Source organism: Quercus suber, unplaced genomic scaffold (assembly GCF_002906115.3).
Source record: "Quercus suber isolate HL8 unplaced genomic scaffold, Cork oak 2.0 scaffold_497, whole genome shotgun sequence".
Lineage (NCBI taxonomy): Eukaryota > Viridiplantae > Streptophyta > Magnoliopsida > Fagales > Fagaceae > Quercus > Quercus suber.
In genome coordinates, this window is record NW_027069946.1 from 357,572 (window position 1) to 369,820 (window position 12,249).

Consider the following 12,249-nt stretch of genomic DNA (forward strand, 5'->3'; position numbering starts at 1 on the left):
TTTCGTCCCTAGTTAATCCGGGTAAAACTTGTATCCAGTGCCTTTTTACACCAGACACACTATGATGCGAACACATGTTTAATTTTGGATACAAGTGTTGGATACAAACTGTATCCAATCCTAAAAACCCAATAAATGTGGATTGGTCTTGGACCTTGGCAAAATAGTACCAATAAAACTAGTATTATATTTATACTACATATAAGATGATTCTTCTATTTCAATTAGAATTTTATGTGATTTAAAAATACCCTCATTAATGAAAGGTAACCCTATTTAGAAATAATGTCATAAATGTCAAATAATAAATTCTATTTTGAATTCAAAAGGAGAATTTTAAAATTTATAATTTTTCTCATTCACGTTCAAAAAAAAAATTACAATTACTGTTTATTTTTAAAGTTTATATTTTTTATTTTTTTAAAAAAAATTCTAAATTATAATATATATAAACTATTAACCTTTATCTAAAAAAATAAAAGAGCACGTAGTCGATATTGATTATTGATTTGATACTTATTTGGAGTTTGATAATTAAAAAGCCCACCCCATGTGGCCCAACATCGACCCAAATCACGAAATTCCAAATATACCGCCATCCCTTTCTCTCACTCTCACTCCCTGTGTGTAGGGTTTTAGCAGAACCAACCCAATTGACCATTTCTACAAAATCACTCACACATAGAAACACAACAATGGCGTCAAAAACCCTAGTCCGAACCGGAGCGTCGCTGGTGAACCGGTTTTTGTCGAACCCGTTTCTCCGGCTGAGTCCAAACCCGAATCCGAATCAGCGGATCATGTCTCAGGGCCTCGATGTCACTCCGAAGCTATTCCCATCACTCTCCAAGTTCGAAAACTCACTCCACTTGCCTCAGTACCAAAACGACGCCGAATCGATCCGAAAGGTCGCCTCCGAAGGCTTCGTATACCCCTCTGGCCTCCCTTCTCTCAGCTTCTACTTGCCAGAAGGTACTCTCTCTCTCTCTCTCTCTCTGTATATATATGTGTGTGTGTGAAAATCATCTGTTTGGTTGCTGAGAAAATGAGGTAAGGAGGTGAGAAATTAGAAATCTTTGGACTTTTATATTATGCATTTTTTTAATAATATTGGTAAGTGTGTGTAGAAGTCATCTGTTTGGTTGCTGGGAAATTGAGGTGAGGAGGTAAGAAATTAGAAATCTTTAGGCTTTTAAATTATACATTTACTATGAAAATGGTGTATGTAAAAGTCCTCTGGTTGCTGGGAAAATGAGATGAGAAATTAGAGATCTTTGTTCTTTTAATTGTGTATTTTCTTATGAAATTGGTAACTAAGTGTGTGTTTGAGGTGGACTTTTAAATTATGCATTTTCTATGAAATTGGTAAGAGTGTGTGTGTGTGTGTGTACTCCTTTTGGTTTCTGGGAAAGTGAGATAAGGAGATAAGAAATTAGAAATCTTTAGGCTTTTAAATTATATATTTTCTATGAAAATGGTGTGTGTGAGTGTGTATATATGTCAAGGGCCTTTGGTTGCTGGGAAAATGAGGTGAGGAGATGAAAGATTAGAAATCTTTGGACATTTAAATTCTGCATTTTTTATGAAATTGTAACTGCATGTGTGTGTGCGGTTGACTTTTACATTATGCATTTTCTATGAAATTGTGTGTGTAAAATTGTAAATGCAATCGGGTTGCTGGGAAAGGGAGGTGAAGGAGATAAGAAATTAGACATATTTGGACTTTTGAATTATGGATTTTCTATGCATGTATGAATGAAAGTTCTGTTTGGTATATGAGGAAATTTATGGATGGATGGCTAGCTGTTTGTTAATGGTCTGTTTGGTTTATGGTAAAAATGGTAAGAGATGCTAATAAATTAGGAATTTGGAGTTTATAAATTATGCACTTTTTAATCTATGTTCTGTTTGGTTTCTAAGGAAATGGAAGGATAGACTAGATGTTTTTGTTAATGGCTTGTCTGTTTGCTGGGAAAATGTGGAGAGGGAGAGATACAGAGAGATAATGATGATGAATTATAGATTTTTTATTATTTAAATTATGCATCTTTAGGTTGTGGTGAACATGAAAAGAATGTTTCTTGTTAACTTTGATAAACTGAATATCTAGTTCCTTATTGATAACTTGAATGTGATCCCAATATCTTATGTCATAAGATATAAGATATTAAGATAATATTAAGAAGATGATCTTAATGGAATTGTTGTGTAAAACCAGTTCAAATCAGCAAGGATTCTAACTGATCTGTTGGTCTCTCTGTCTCTTCAAAAAATGGGGCTATTATGTTCCCTGGTGAGCATATATGTGATTGATGGACATATGAATTTTTTTAAATAATTTATTATTATTATTATTATTGATAATAAGTAATCGACATATGACTATGTTAGACAATCTACGAAGCATTCTTTTATTCAGTTCCTCAAAGCAAAAGAATGTCTTTTTTATAAACTTTGTTTTTTCTTTGCTTGTTCAAGAACGTTGAATTTATAGAAGCTTCAGCATGCTCATATGTCTAGCAACTAGATGTGTAGTCCAGTTAAGGCCTCATAACTATAGTTTCTATAAGGATTGCATCCTTGCCCAATTTCTGCTAAATGTTCTGTTAAGACCATAACTAGCAAGTATACCATTTAGGTTGTGATTTGGAGTAAAAAGTGGGTTGGGTGGGGGTGGATATGTGGAGAATCTCTATATGCAAGGTAAATCATAAATGAGGATAACTTTTGTTATGGTCTTAATTAGCTGCTAGTAGGCAGGAATTAATTATAAGCTGCAAAAATTTGATATTTTATGAACTTCAAAACTCAAGTAGGGTGGGCCAAACGAAAAAAATTCCATACGGAGGGGATTTCTTGCTTCAAACTTCATAGGTTATGATATAGAAATACTTATTAGTTATTACCTTGTTTTAGGTAGCTGAGACATGTGCTTCTCTTATCTCCTCTATTGAATTTAACTATTTAAAATGATAAACCCCATAAGATCTGTTGTGTGGTGAATGATATGTGGATGCTGATGTTATTATCCAGATAGCCAATAAGTTTACTTTTGATGAGATGACTTAGATAGCAGTCTTCGAAATTTGGTGGTAATGTCACCCAAGTTATGCACTTGTTCAGCTGATGCTCATAGTGACTGATGTACTGGTCTGGAAATAATCTCTCTTAGAATGAGATCCCCTGCTCTTGTTGGTGGAGTTTCTTCCACCCTTAGAGCAGGATGTACATGGGTGATTACATTTTGGTTGAATAAATTTTTGTTACTTAAACCAAGAACACTTAGGCTAGAGTGTTCAGGGATTGGGTCAACAGTTAAATCATCAATATCATTTTGTTCAGTCTTTTTGGTTTCTGCATAACTTTAACTGTTCTGTTCTGCAGGAGATGTTTCTTATTCAAATGAGCCAATGATTTTATTTAAAAGGAAAAAAAAAAAAAAAACCTAGCGTAGAATAGATATATATATATATATATATTTAATAAGTAATGAAAATATTATTAAGCAAAGAAAAACAGCCAACCCGAGTACATTGGGAATGTACTAAGGGGGCACAAATCAAGGACCAAGGTTACAACGATCAAGTAAAAAAGGAAGGGAAGAATAAGAAAAATGACAAAAGACCACACTCCAATCAAGGAGAGTGTGTAAAAAAAAATTCTTAATTTCTAACATAGAGCGTTCACATCACTCAAAACTTCTAGCATTTCTTTCATGCCAAATACACCATAACAAGCAATGAGGCATAGGTCTCCACAAATCTTTGTTATGATGTCATTCAAACATACCCTGCCAAGACTCAAACAACCCAATAACCTTGTGAGGCATAACCCAGTGGATACCAAATAAATAGAGCACCAACGACCACAACTCACAAGCTATGGGGCAATAAAGAAGAAGATGATCCACTGACTCTACACAATTCTTACACATATAGCACCAATCAAGAACTAGCACACGTCTTTTGCGAAGGTTATCTGTTATTAAAATCTTACCTAAGGAAGCAGACCATGAAAAGAAAACTACCCTTGGAGGAACCTTTGAATGTCATATCATTCTCCAAGGGAAGGATAAGAGGGTAGGAGGGTAGAAAGAAAGATAGAATCCTCTAACCTCAAAACCTCTACTCCTAGCTGGCTTCCAACAAACTTGATTAGGACCCAAACCTCGAACCGTCGAAGAGTAGACCATATCCATAAACAGATCAAATGATTCTTGTTCCCAATCTTGTGGAGGACGACAGAATTTAGCATCCCAATGAATCCTCCCACTAGACCAACACATAACCTTAGCTACTAAAGAATCCTTTGTCCTACTAAGAAAATAAAGTTCCGGAAAAGCCTCTTTGAGAGTACGATCTCCACACCACACATGCTTCCAAAACTTCACTCTACTACCATCCCCCACATCATACAGAAGGAGTTTAGAAAAATTCGGCCAACCACTTCTAATATATCTCCACAAGCTAACACCATAAGCACTAGTCACCTTTTTCGTGCGCTAACCACCTCAATCATTCCCATATTTCATCTTAATAACCCTCCTCCATAGAGCATCGGTCTCCATGACATACCTCCATAACCATTTCCCTAACAAGGAAAAATTAAAACTCCTCAATCGTCTAATACCTAACCCTCCAAGTTGTAGCGGCTTACAAACCTTTGCCCAATTGACTAAATGTTGTTTAGATTCACCACTAATACTACTCCATAGAAAGTCTTGTTGTAATTTCTCCATATGATTTGCGAACTTCCCAGGTAAAGGCAAAAGGGAAAGAAAGTAAGTAGGTAAAGAGGAAAGAATACTTTTAATAAGAGTAACCTTACCTCCCTTAGATAAATACAACATTTTCCATCCTGCTAATCTCCTCTCCATCTTCTCCAAAATGGGATTCCAGATTGGCAAATCCTTAAATTTAGCACCTAACGGAAGGCCCAAATATTTCAATGGAAGAGAGGATTGCCTACAACCCAACATCCCCACCAGAACATCCATATTGTGCACCACACTAATAGGAACCAATTCAAATTTTCCCAAGTTAATCCTTAAGCTTGAGACCTCCTCAAATCTAGCCAAAATAGCCCTCAAACTAGCTATTTGCGTAAGATCATCATCACAAAAATAAGGGCGTCATCAACAAATAAAAGGTGAGACACCATCACCGAGTTACCAGCCGTATTACCTACAGAGAAGCCTGAGAACTGTATAGTAGTAGCCGCCACATCCAACATACGATTCAAAGCTTCCATAACAATATCAAATAGCAGAGGAGACAAGGGTTCCCTTGCCGAATCCCCCTAGAGCTTTCAAAGAAATCAGAAGGACTATCATTGAGCAGAATGAAGAATTTAATAGTTGAGATGCAACACATTATCCATTTTCTCCATTTCTCTAAAAACCCACAATGCTGAAGCATATACATTAAAAAACCCCAACTCACATGGTCATACGCCTTCTCAATGTCCAACTTACACAACACACCGGGAACACCTGTCTTCAATCTATTATCAATACATTCTGAAGCAATTAAAAAGGAATCCAAGATCCATCTACCTTTTACAAAAGCATTCTAAGAATCTAAAATAAGCCCATGAGTCACCCTTTGAAGCCGATTGGCTAACACCTTAGAAATAATCTTATAGATCCCACCAACTAAACTAATAGGCCGAAAATCCTTTGATCTCCACAGCATCCACCTTTTTGGGAATAAGAGAAAGGAAAGAAGCATTAAGGCTCTTCTCAAATACAGCTTGAGTATGAAAGTTTTGAAACACTGCCATAACTTCAGCCTTCAAAATACACCAGCAAGACTGAAAGAACGCCATGGAAAAGCCATCCGGGCCAAGAGCCTTATCACCCTTAAAATCACTAATCACCCCAAACACTTAATCCTCATCAAATGGCCTATCTAGCCAAAGGGCATCTTCCTCCGAGATACAAGAGAACTCCACATCATCTAGTAAATGTCTATGAGCCACATTTTCGATATATAGCTGCCTGTAAAAATGAGAAATACCACCTGCTATAGTCTTCGGATCTGAAGACAATTCTCTATCCACCATAAGCCTATCGATGGAGTTAAATCTCCTATGAGAGTTCGCTATACGATGAAAGAATTTGGTATTCTTGTCTCCTTCTCTAATATAAAGGACTCTAGACTTCTGCCTCCAACAGATTTCCTCCATCAAAATATCTTTTTCTAATTCACCTCGAACTCTCTCTAATTCCAGCATTTCCTCCTCCAATAAAACTCGACTTTACTCAATCATCTCTAAATCACTAAGATCTTTACACAAATTTCTCTCCTGATCTTCAACATTTCCAAAAACCTCCACATTCCATTTTTTCAAATCAATTTTCAAGAGTTTCAGTTTATTGGCCAAAACAAAACTCGGAGCTCCTAGGACATTATAAGATTCCCACCAAGATCGCACCCTCTCCACGAAACCCTCATCTTTAAGCCACATATTCTCAAATCTAAACAGCCTCCTACCTCTCTGAAAGGAACCACCCTCAAGGACAATCAAGAAGTGATCAGATAACAGCCTAGACAAGTGACATTGAGAGACAGAAGGAAACTTATCCTCCTAATCTGCAAAAAACCAAAATCTGTCCAGCCTAGCCTTCGAAGCAACTTCACGAGAATTAGACCAAGTGAAAGATCCCCCTTGAAGCGGAATATCAATGAGGCCTTGCTCAAAAATGAAATTGGAAAACTTCCGCGTAGCAGTAGTAAAAGAGGTAGAACCAGAGTGCTCAGAAGGGAATCTTACCACATTAAAATCACCACCCACCCACCATGGAACATTTCACCAACTGCTCAAACCAAATAATTCCTCCCATAAGAACCTTCTGTCTCTCAAAGAATTAGGACCATAAACGCCAATAAATGCCCAGACAAACTGATTAGACACGCTTGTAAATTTACAAGAAACTGAAAATCACCCCATTGCTTCCTCCCACCTTATTCACAACCTGAGTATCCCACATCAGAAGCACCCCTCTAGAAGATCCACAAGAGCCTAGATAAGACCAATCAACATGATGACCACCCCACAAGCTGCGAATCACAGCTCTAGTTATCAGCTCCATTTTAGTTTCTTGAAGACAAATAATATCTAGCCCCCATTTCCTAACCAGGTTTCGAACCCGAAGCCATTTATCCCGATCATTCAACTCTCTAACATTCCAAGAAATAATCTTCAAATTCATTGATGAACCAGCACAGCCCGCACCTTACTTGCATTTCTTGATTTAGTTGAACCAACCTCCAGATTCATAGAGGTCAATAAAATTTTCAACTCCCGCTGATATTGATCATAATTAGGCTGATATGACAAATCAGACAATTTTCGAACTGGACAACACAATTTATTAGGCATTAGCTTTTTAACTGCATAGGTTGTGGACTGCATTTGCTTCATGTTGGTCGTACTTGAACTGCTTGGGACATAATTGAGTGTCTATATTACATATAAGAACTTAGGGCAGAGATTTTTTGGAGTTTTCCTCCCACTTCATGGTCAAGTTCCTGCCTTCTGGCCTGTATTAAATGGCTTTATGAATTTTTCTTAGCTGGGAAAATTGTGAGCAAAACTATGTAGGATTTGCATGTTGGCTAATGCACTTTTTCACGTGAACAGCAAGGCAACCAAGGGTGGGAGGAGGGTCATTGCTCGAAGAATAGCGAAGGGCCGGTTTAGAATTACAGCTTAGAATCCTTGCCTTTGGTTTGAATCAAGCCAAATCTGAGGCTTGCCGGACTTCATGATTAGACTTTGAATTGGAACGAATCTTTGCCTTTTGTGGTGGGTTAGTGTGTCCTTAAGGTCTAGAAGGCCTTTGAATACAAATCTTATGATCTCATTTCTTCTGTGGAACTTGAAATGTAAAACTTCAGATTCTGTTATTCTCCATATATAACTCCAAGAATCGTTTTGTTTGTTACTCAAGTCTTGATTATGCTAAAGTTTGTAGTTTCAATGCCTGTAAATTTCAGTTTTGTTATATGTGATTTTGTTTAACCTCTATCCATTGTAAGAACAAGAAACAAAGGAAAGAGATGAGGGTGCTTGGAAGGAGCAGTGCTGTTAAGCTACAGTAATAGATCGATGAGAGAGAGAGAGAAACAATTGTTTGAGTTGTTTAATTGTTTTCTGTCTACCTCGTATTATTTGGAAAGTGAGGTTTTGTCTGTATATGGCGGCTTCTGCTGTATTCCATGGAAGCTTAACTGGGTTTTGTCCAAGGTTGTCTTCAGAAATCTTTTCAAGATTAAGGGTATTTATAATCAAGACAAAAATGTCGTTGTATAGCAGTGTATGTATTGAACTCAAAAGTCTTTTATTGTTTGGTTTTGGTCTGCGTTTTTTGGGAGCAAGGTGAGGTTGTGTTAGGATAAACAATAATTCTTAGCTTAGGCCAAAACAAAACTCGGAGCTCCTAGGACATTATAAGATTCCCACCAAGATCGCACCCTCTCCACGAAACCCTCATCTTTTAGCCACATATTCTCAAATCTAAATAGCCTCCTACCTCTCTGAAAGGAACCACCCTCAAGGACAATCAGGAAGTGATCAGATAACAGCCTAGACAAGTGACATTGAGAGACAGAAGGAAACTTATCCTCCTAATCTGCAAAAAACCAAAATCTGTCCAGCCTAGCCTTCGAAGCAACTTCACGAGAATTAGACCAAGTGAAAGATCCCCCTTGAAGCGGAATATCAATGAGGCCTTGCTCAAAAATGAAATTGGAAAACTTCCGCGTAGCAGTAGTAAAAGAGGTAGAACCAGAGTGCTCAGAAGGGAATCTTACCACATTAAAATCACCACCCACCCACCATGGAACATTTCACCAACTGCTCAAACCAAATAATTCCTCCCATAAGAACCTTCTGTCTCTCAAAGAATTAGGACCATAAACGCCAATAAATGCCCAGACAAACTGATTAGACACGCTTGTAAATTTACAAGAAACTGAAAATCACCCCATTGCTTCCTCCCACCTTATTCACAACCTGAGTATCCCACATCAGAAGCACCCCTCTAGAAGATCCACAAGAGCCTAGATAAGACCAATCAACATGATGACCACCCCACAAGCTGCGAATCACAGCTCTAGTTATCAGCTCCATTTTAGTTTCTTGAAGACAAATAATATCTAGCCCCCATTTCCTAACCAGGTTTCGAACCCGAAGCCATTTATCCCGATCATTCAACTCTCTAACATTCCAAGAAATAATCTTCAAATTCATTGATGAACCAGCACAGCCCGCACCTTACTTGCATTTCTTGATTTAGTTGAACCAACCTCCAGATTCATAGAGGTCAATAAAATTTTCAACTCCCGCTGATATTGATCATAATTAGGCTGATATGACAAATCAGACAATTTTCGAACTGGACAACACAATTTATTAGGCATTAGCTTTTTAACTGCATAGGTTGTGGACTGCATTTGCTTCATGTTGGTCGTACTTGAACTGCTTGGGACATAATTGAGTGTCTATATTACATATAAGAACTTAGGGCAGAGATTTTTTGGAGTTTTCCTCCCACTTCATGGTCAAGTTCCTGCCTTCTGGCCTGTATTAAATGGCTTTATGAATTTTTCTTAGCTGGGAAAATTGTGAGCAAAACTATGTAGGATTTGCATGTTGGCTAATGCACTTTTTCACGTGAACAGCAAGGCAACCAAGGGTGGGAGGAGGGTCATTGCTCGAAGAATAGCGAAGGGCCGGTTTAGAATTACAGCTTAGAATCCTTGCCTTTGGTTTGAATCAAGCCAAATCTGAGGCTTGCCGGACTTCATGATTAGACTTTGAATTGGAACGAATCTTTGCCTTTTGTGGTGGGTTAGTGTGTCCTTAAGGTCTAGAAGGCCTTTGAATACAAATCTTATGATCTCATTTCTTCTGTGGAACTTGAAATGTAAAACTTCAGATTCTGTTATTCTCCATATATAACTCCAAGAATCGTTTTGTTTGTTACTCAAGTCTTGATTATGCTAAAGTTTGTAGTTTCAATGCCTGTAAATTTCAGTTTTGTTATATGTGATTTTGTTTAACCTCTATCCATTGTAAGAACAAGAAACAAAGGAAAGAGATGAGGGTGCTTGGAAGGAGCAGTGCTGTTAAGCTACAGTAATAGATCGATGAGAGAGAGAGAGAAACAATTGTTTGAGTTGTTTAATTGTTTTCTGTCTACCTCGTATTATTTGGAAAGTGAGGTTTTGTCTGTATATGGCGGCTTCTGCTGTATTCCATGGAAGCTTAACTGGGTTTTGTCCAAGGTTGTCTTCAGAAATCTTTTCAAGATTAAGGGTATTTATAATCAAGACAAAAATGTCGTTGTATAGCAGTGTATGTATTGAACTCAAAAGTCTTTTATTGTTTGGTTTTGGTCTGCGTTTTTTGGGAGCAAGGTGAGGTTGTGTTAGGATAAACAATAATTCTTAGCTTTGACTAAAGAGAAGAAAAACAATATTTCAAATTAAAATTTTAAAAGGTTCCAAAATAGTATTGAATTATTATTGGTTAGGAGCAAGAAGAGAAGAACGTCCCTGCTTTGAGCAGCGACGTAATTATTTTAGCTAAGCAAAATAATTAATGAGGTCTACAATGATTAAATGTGCCTTAAGAAAAATCCTGCTTTCTGTTCAGCATAATTATCTTTTGCAATGAAAGCGGAATCGGGTAAGGTATTGAAGGTTTAAGATTGCATTATCTCGTCAATTTAGTGACACTCTTTGGTTTTCTTTATGAGGATAATCAAGATTTAAATCCCTATCATTTCCTTATGGTAACAATTAAATTATAAAAACAAAGGAAAGACAGTATCTCAACCAAAAAACTTGTTTAATTTCATTTCAAATTCTTTTAAATTGTGTTTGAATTTGAGGCCATAATATGAGGGGTCTTGAAGAATAATATTAAATATAAAGTGGTTGATATGCGAAAATGGATTTGAGATTTAAAGCTTTTTCTCTAATAAAATCAGTTCTAAAATAATAAATTCGAAATAACATTTTACATCCTATCATTTTAAATCTACATACTAATAAACATTTAAATTCATCTATGATCTACATAATACAAATTTAAATATATTTATATTTTTCAATATAGTAAAAAAAAATTGTCTTCCCATATTTTATTAAAAAAACTAAATTGTAATTTGAACCCCTAAAATTTGGAGTAATTTGATTTTACTTACTAACAAACACCTCATCACAGCACATCGATGGGAGGCCTGTTTAGAACCTCAAGTCCAGTCTACTGCTGCTGGTTTGGTGTTGTAGCTCTCTGCAGCGCTTACTGATGTGTGCTGATGTGTGCTGTTGTATGCTGCTATGTGTAGTCTGTTTGCTATGTTGCTATGTGTGTGAGATCAAGTTAAAGCCCGTTGCCGCAACCCTTACTGCTACTACAATTAAGTTGCTGCACTGTCATTATATTGCTGAGTAGTTGTAGGATAAGTGCTAGTGTTACTACCACCATGTTACTGTTAAGCCTAATTATGTTAGCTAATTAGCCATGTAATCTTTACTAATTAGCCATGTGACTATATTAGGAAGGTAGATAGTAAGTAAATTATTGGCCTAACTAATTGTTAATTGGGAACTTGTACTGGAGTTGCACTCTCATTTTGTATTCCTTCAAGAAATAAGAAATATCCTCTTTCTCTTTCAAATTCTTCTTAATCCCTCTCTCTAATCTCTAGGAGGTTAGTCTATCCTCGAGATTATATAATATCCCAATTATAGAACATTGAGAATAAACAGGTTACTAACAAAGGTTTAAATTCAAATGATACGTAACTTTACGGGTACAAATTCAAAATTTGAATTGAAACATTAAGCAAAATTAAAATTTCTCCAAGTTTTGAGGATAAAAAATGCAATTTAAATTATTCAAAATTTTAAACTAAAAACTGAAGTTCAAATCTTCTCTTGAAAGTTCAAATAATTTCATCCCAATGAAATGACTAACAAATATACTTAAAAAATATAGAATAATATATTTTGTTCTTATTGTAGGTCTGTGACCCAAGAAATATTATTTAAAATGTATATGCATCCCCCCATTGTGGTTCTCATCCACACATTGTATTATTGTGTGAGGGATGATGCAATTTCCAATGTATAAAATACATTCTCTTGCTGGGAAGGATAACGATTGAGGTTCATGCTTAATGCTTTAATGCTTTATAACGAATAGATGTACAAGGATGAAATTGATGGATGATGG

The 12,249-nt window shown here is 36.4% G+C and overlaps 1 protein-coding gene across 1 annotated transcript; it reads left to right on the top strand.

Moving 5' to 3' along the window:
- Positions 1-570: 570 nt before the first annotated feature.
- LOC112028171 (uncharacterized) lies at positions 571-7,914 on the top strand. The gene is made up of 4 exons (XM_065763207.1): positions 571-972; positions 3,385-3,448; positions 3,939-3,973; positions 7,593-7,914. The coding sequence occupies exons 1-4, from the start codon at positions 696-698 to the stop codon at positions 7,715-7,717; spliced, it is 501 nt and encodes a 166-aa protein (XP_065619279.1). The 5' UTR covers positions 571-695; the 3' UTR covers positions 7,718-7,914.
- Positions 7,915-12,249: the final 4,335 nt, after the last annotated feature.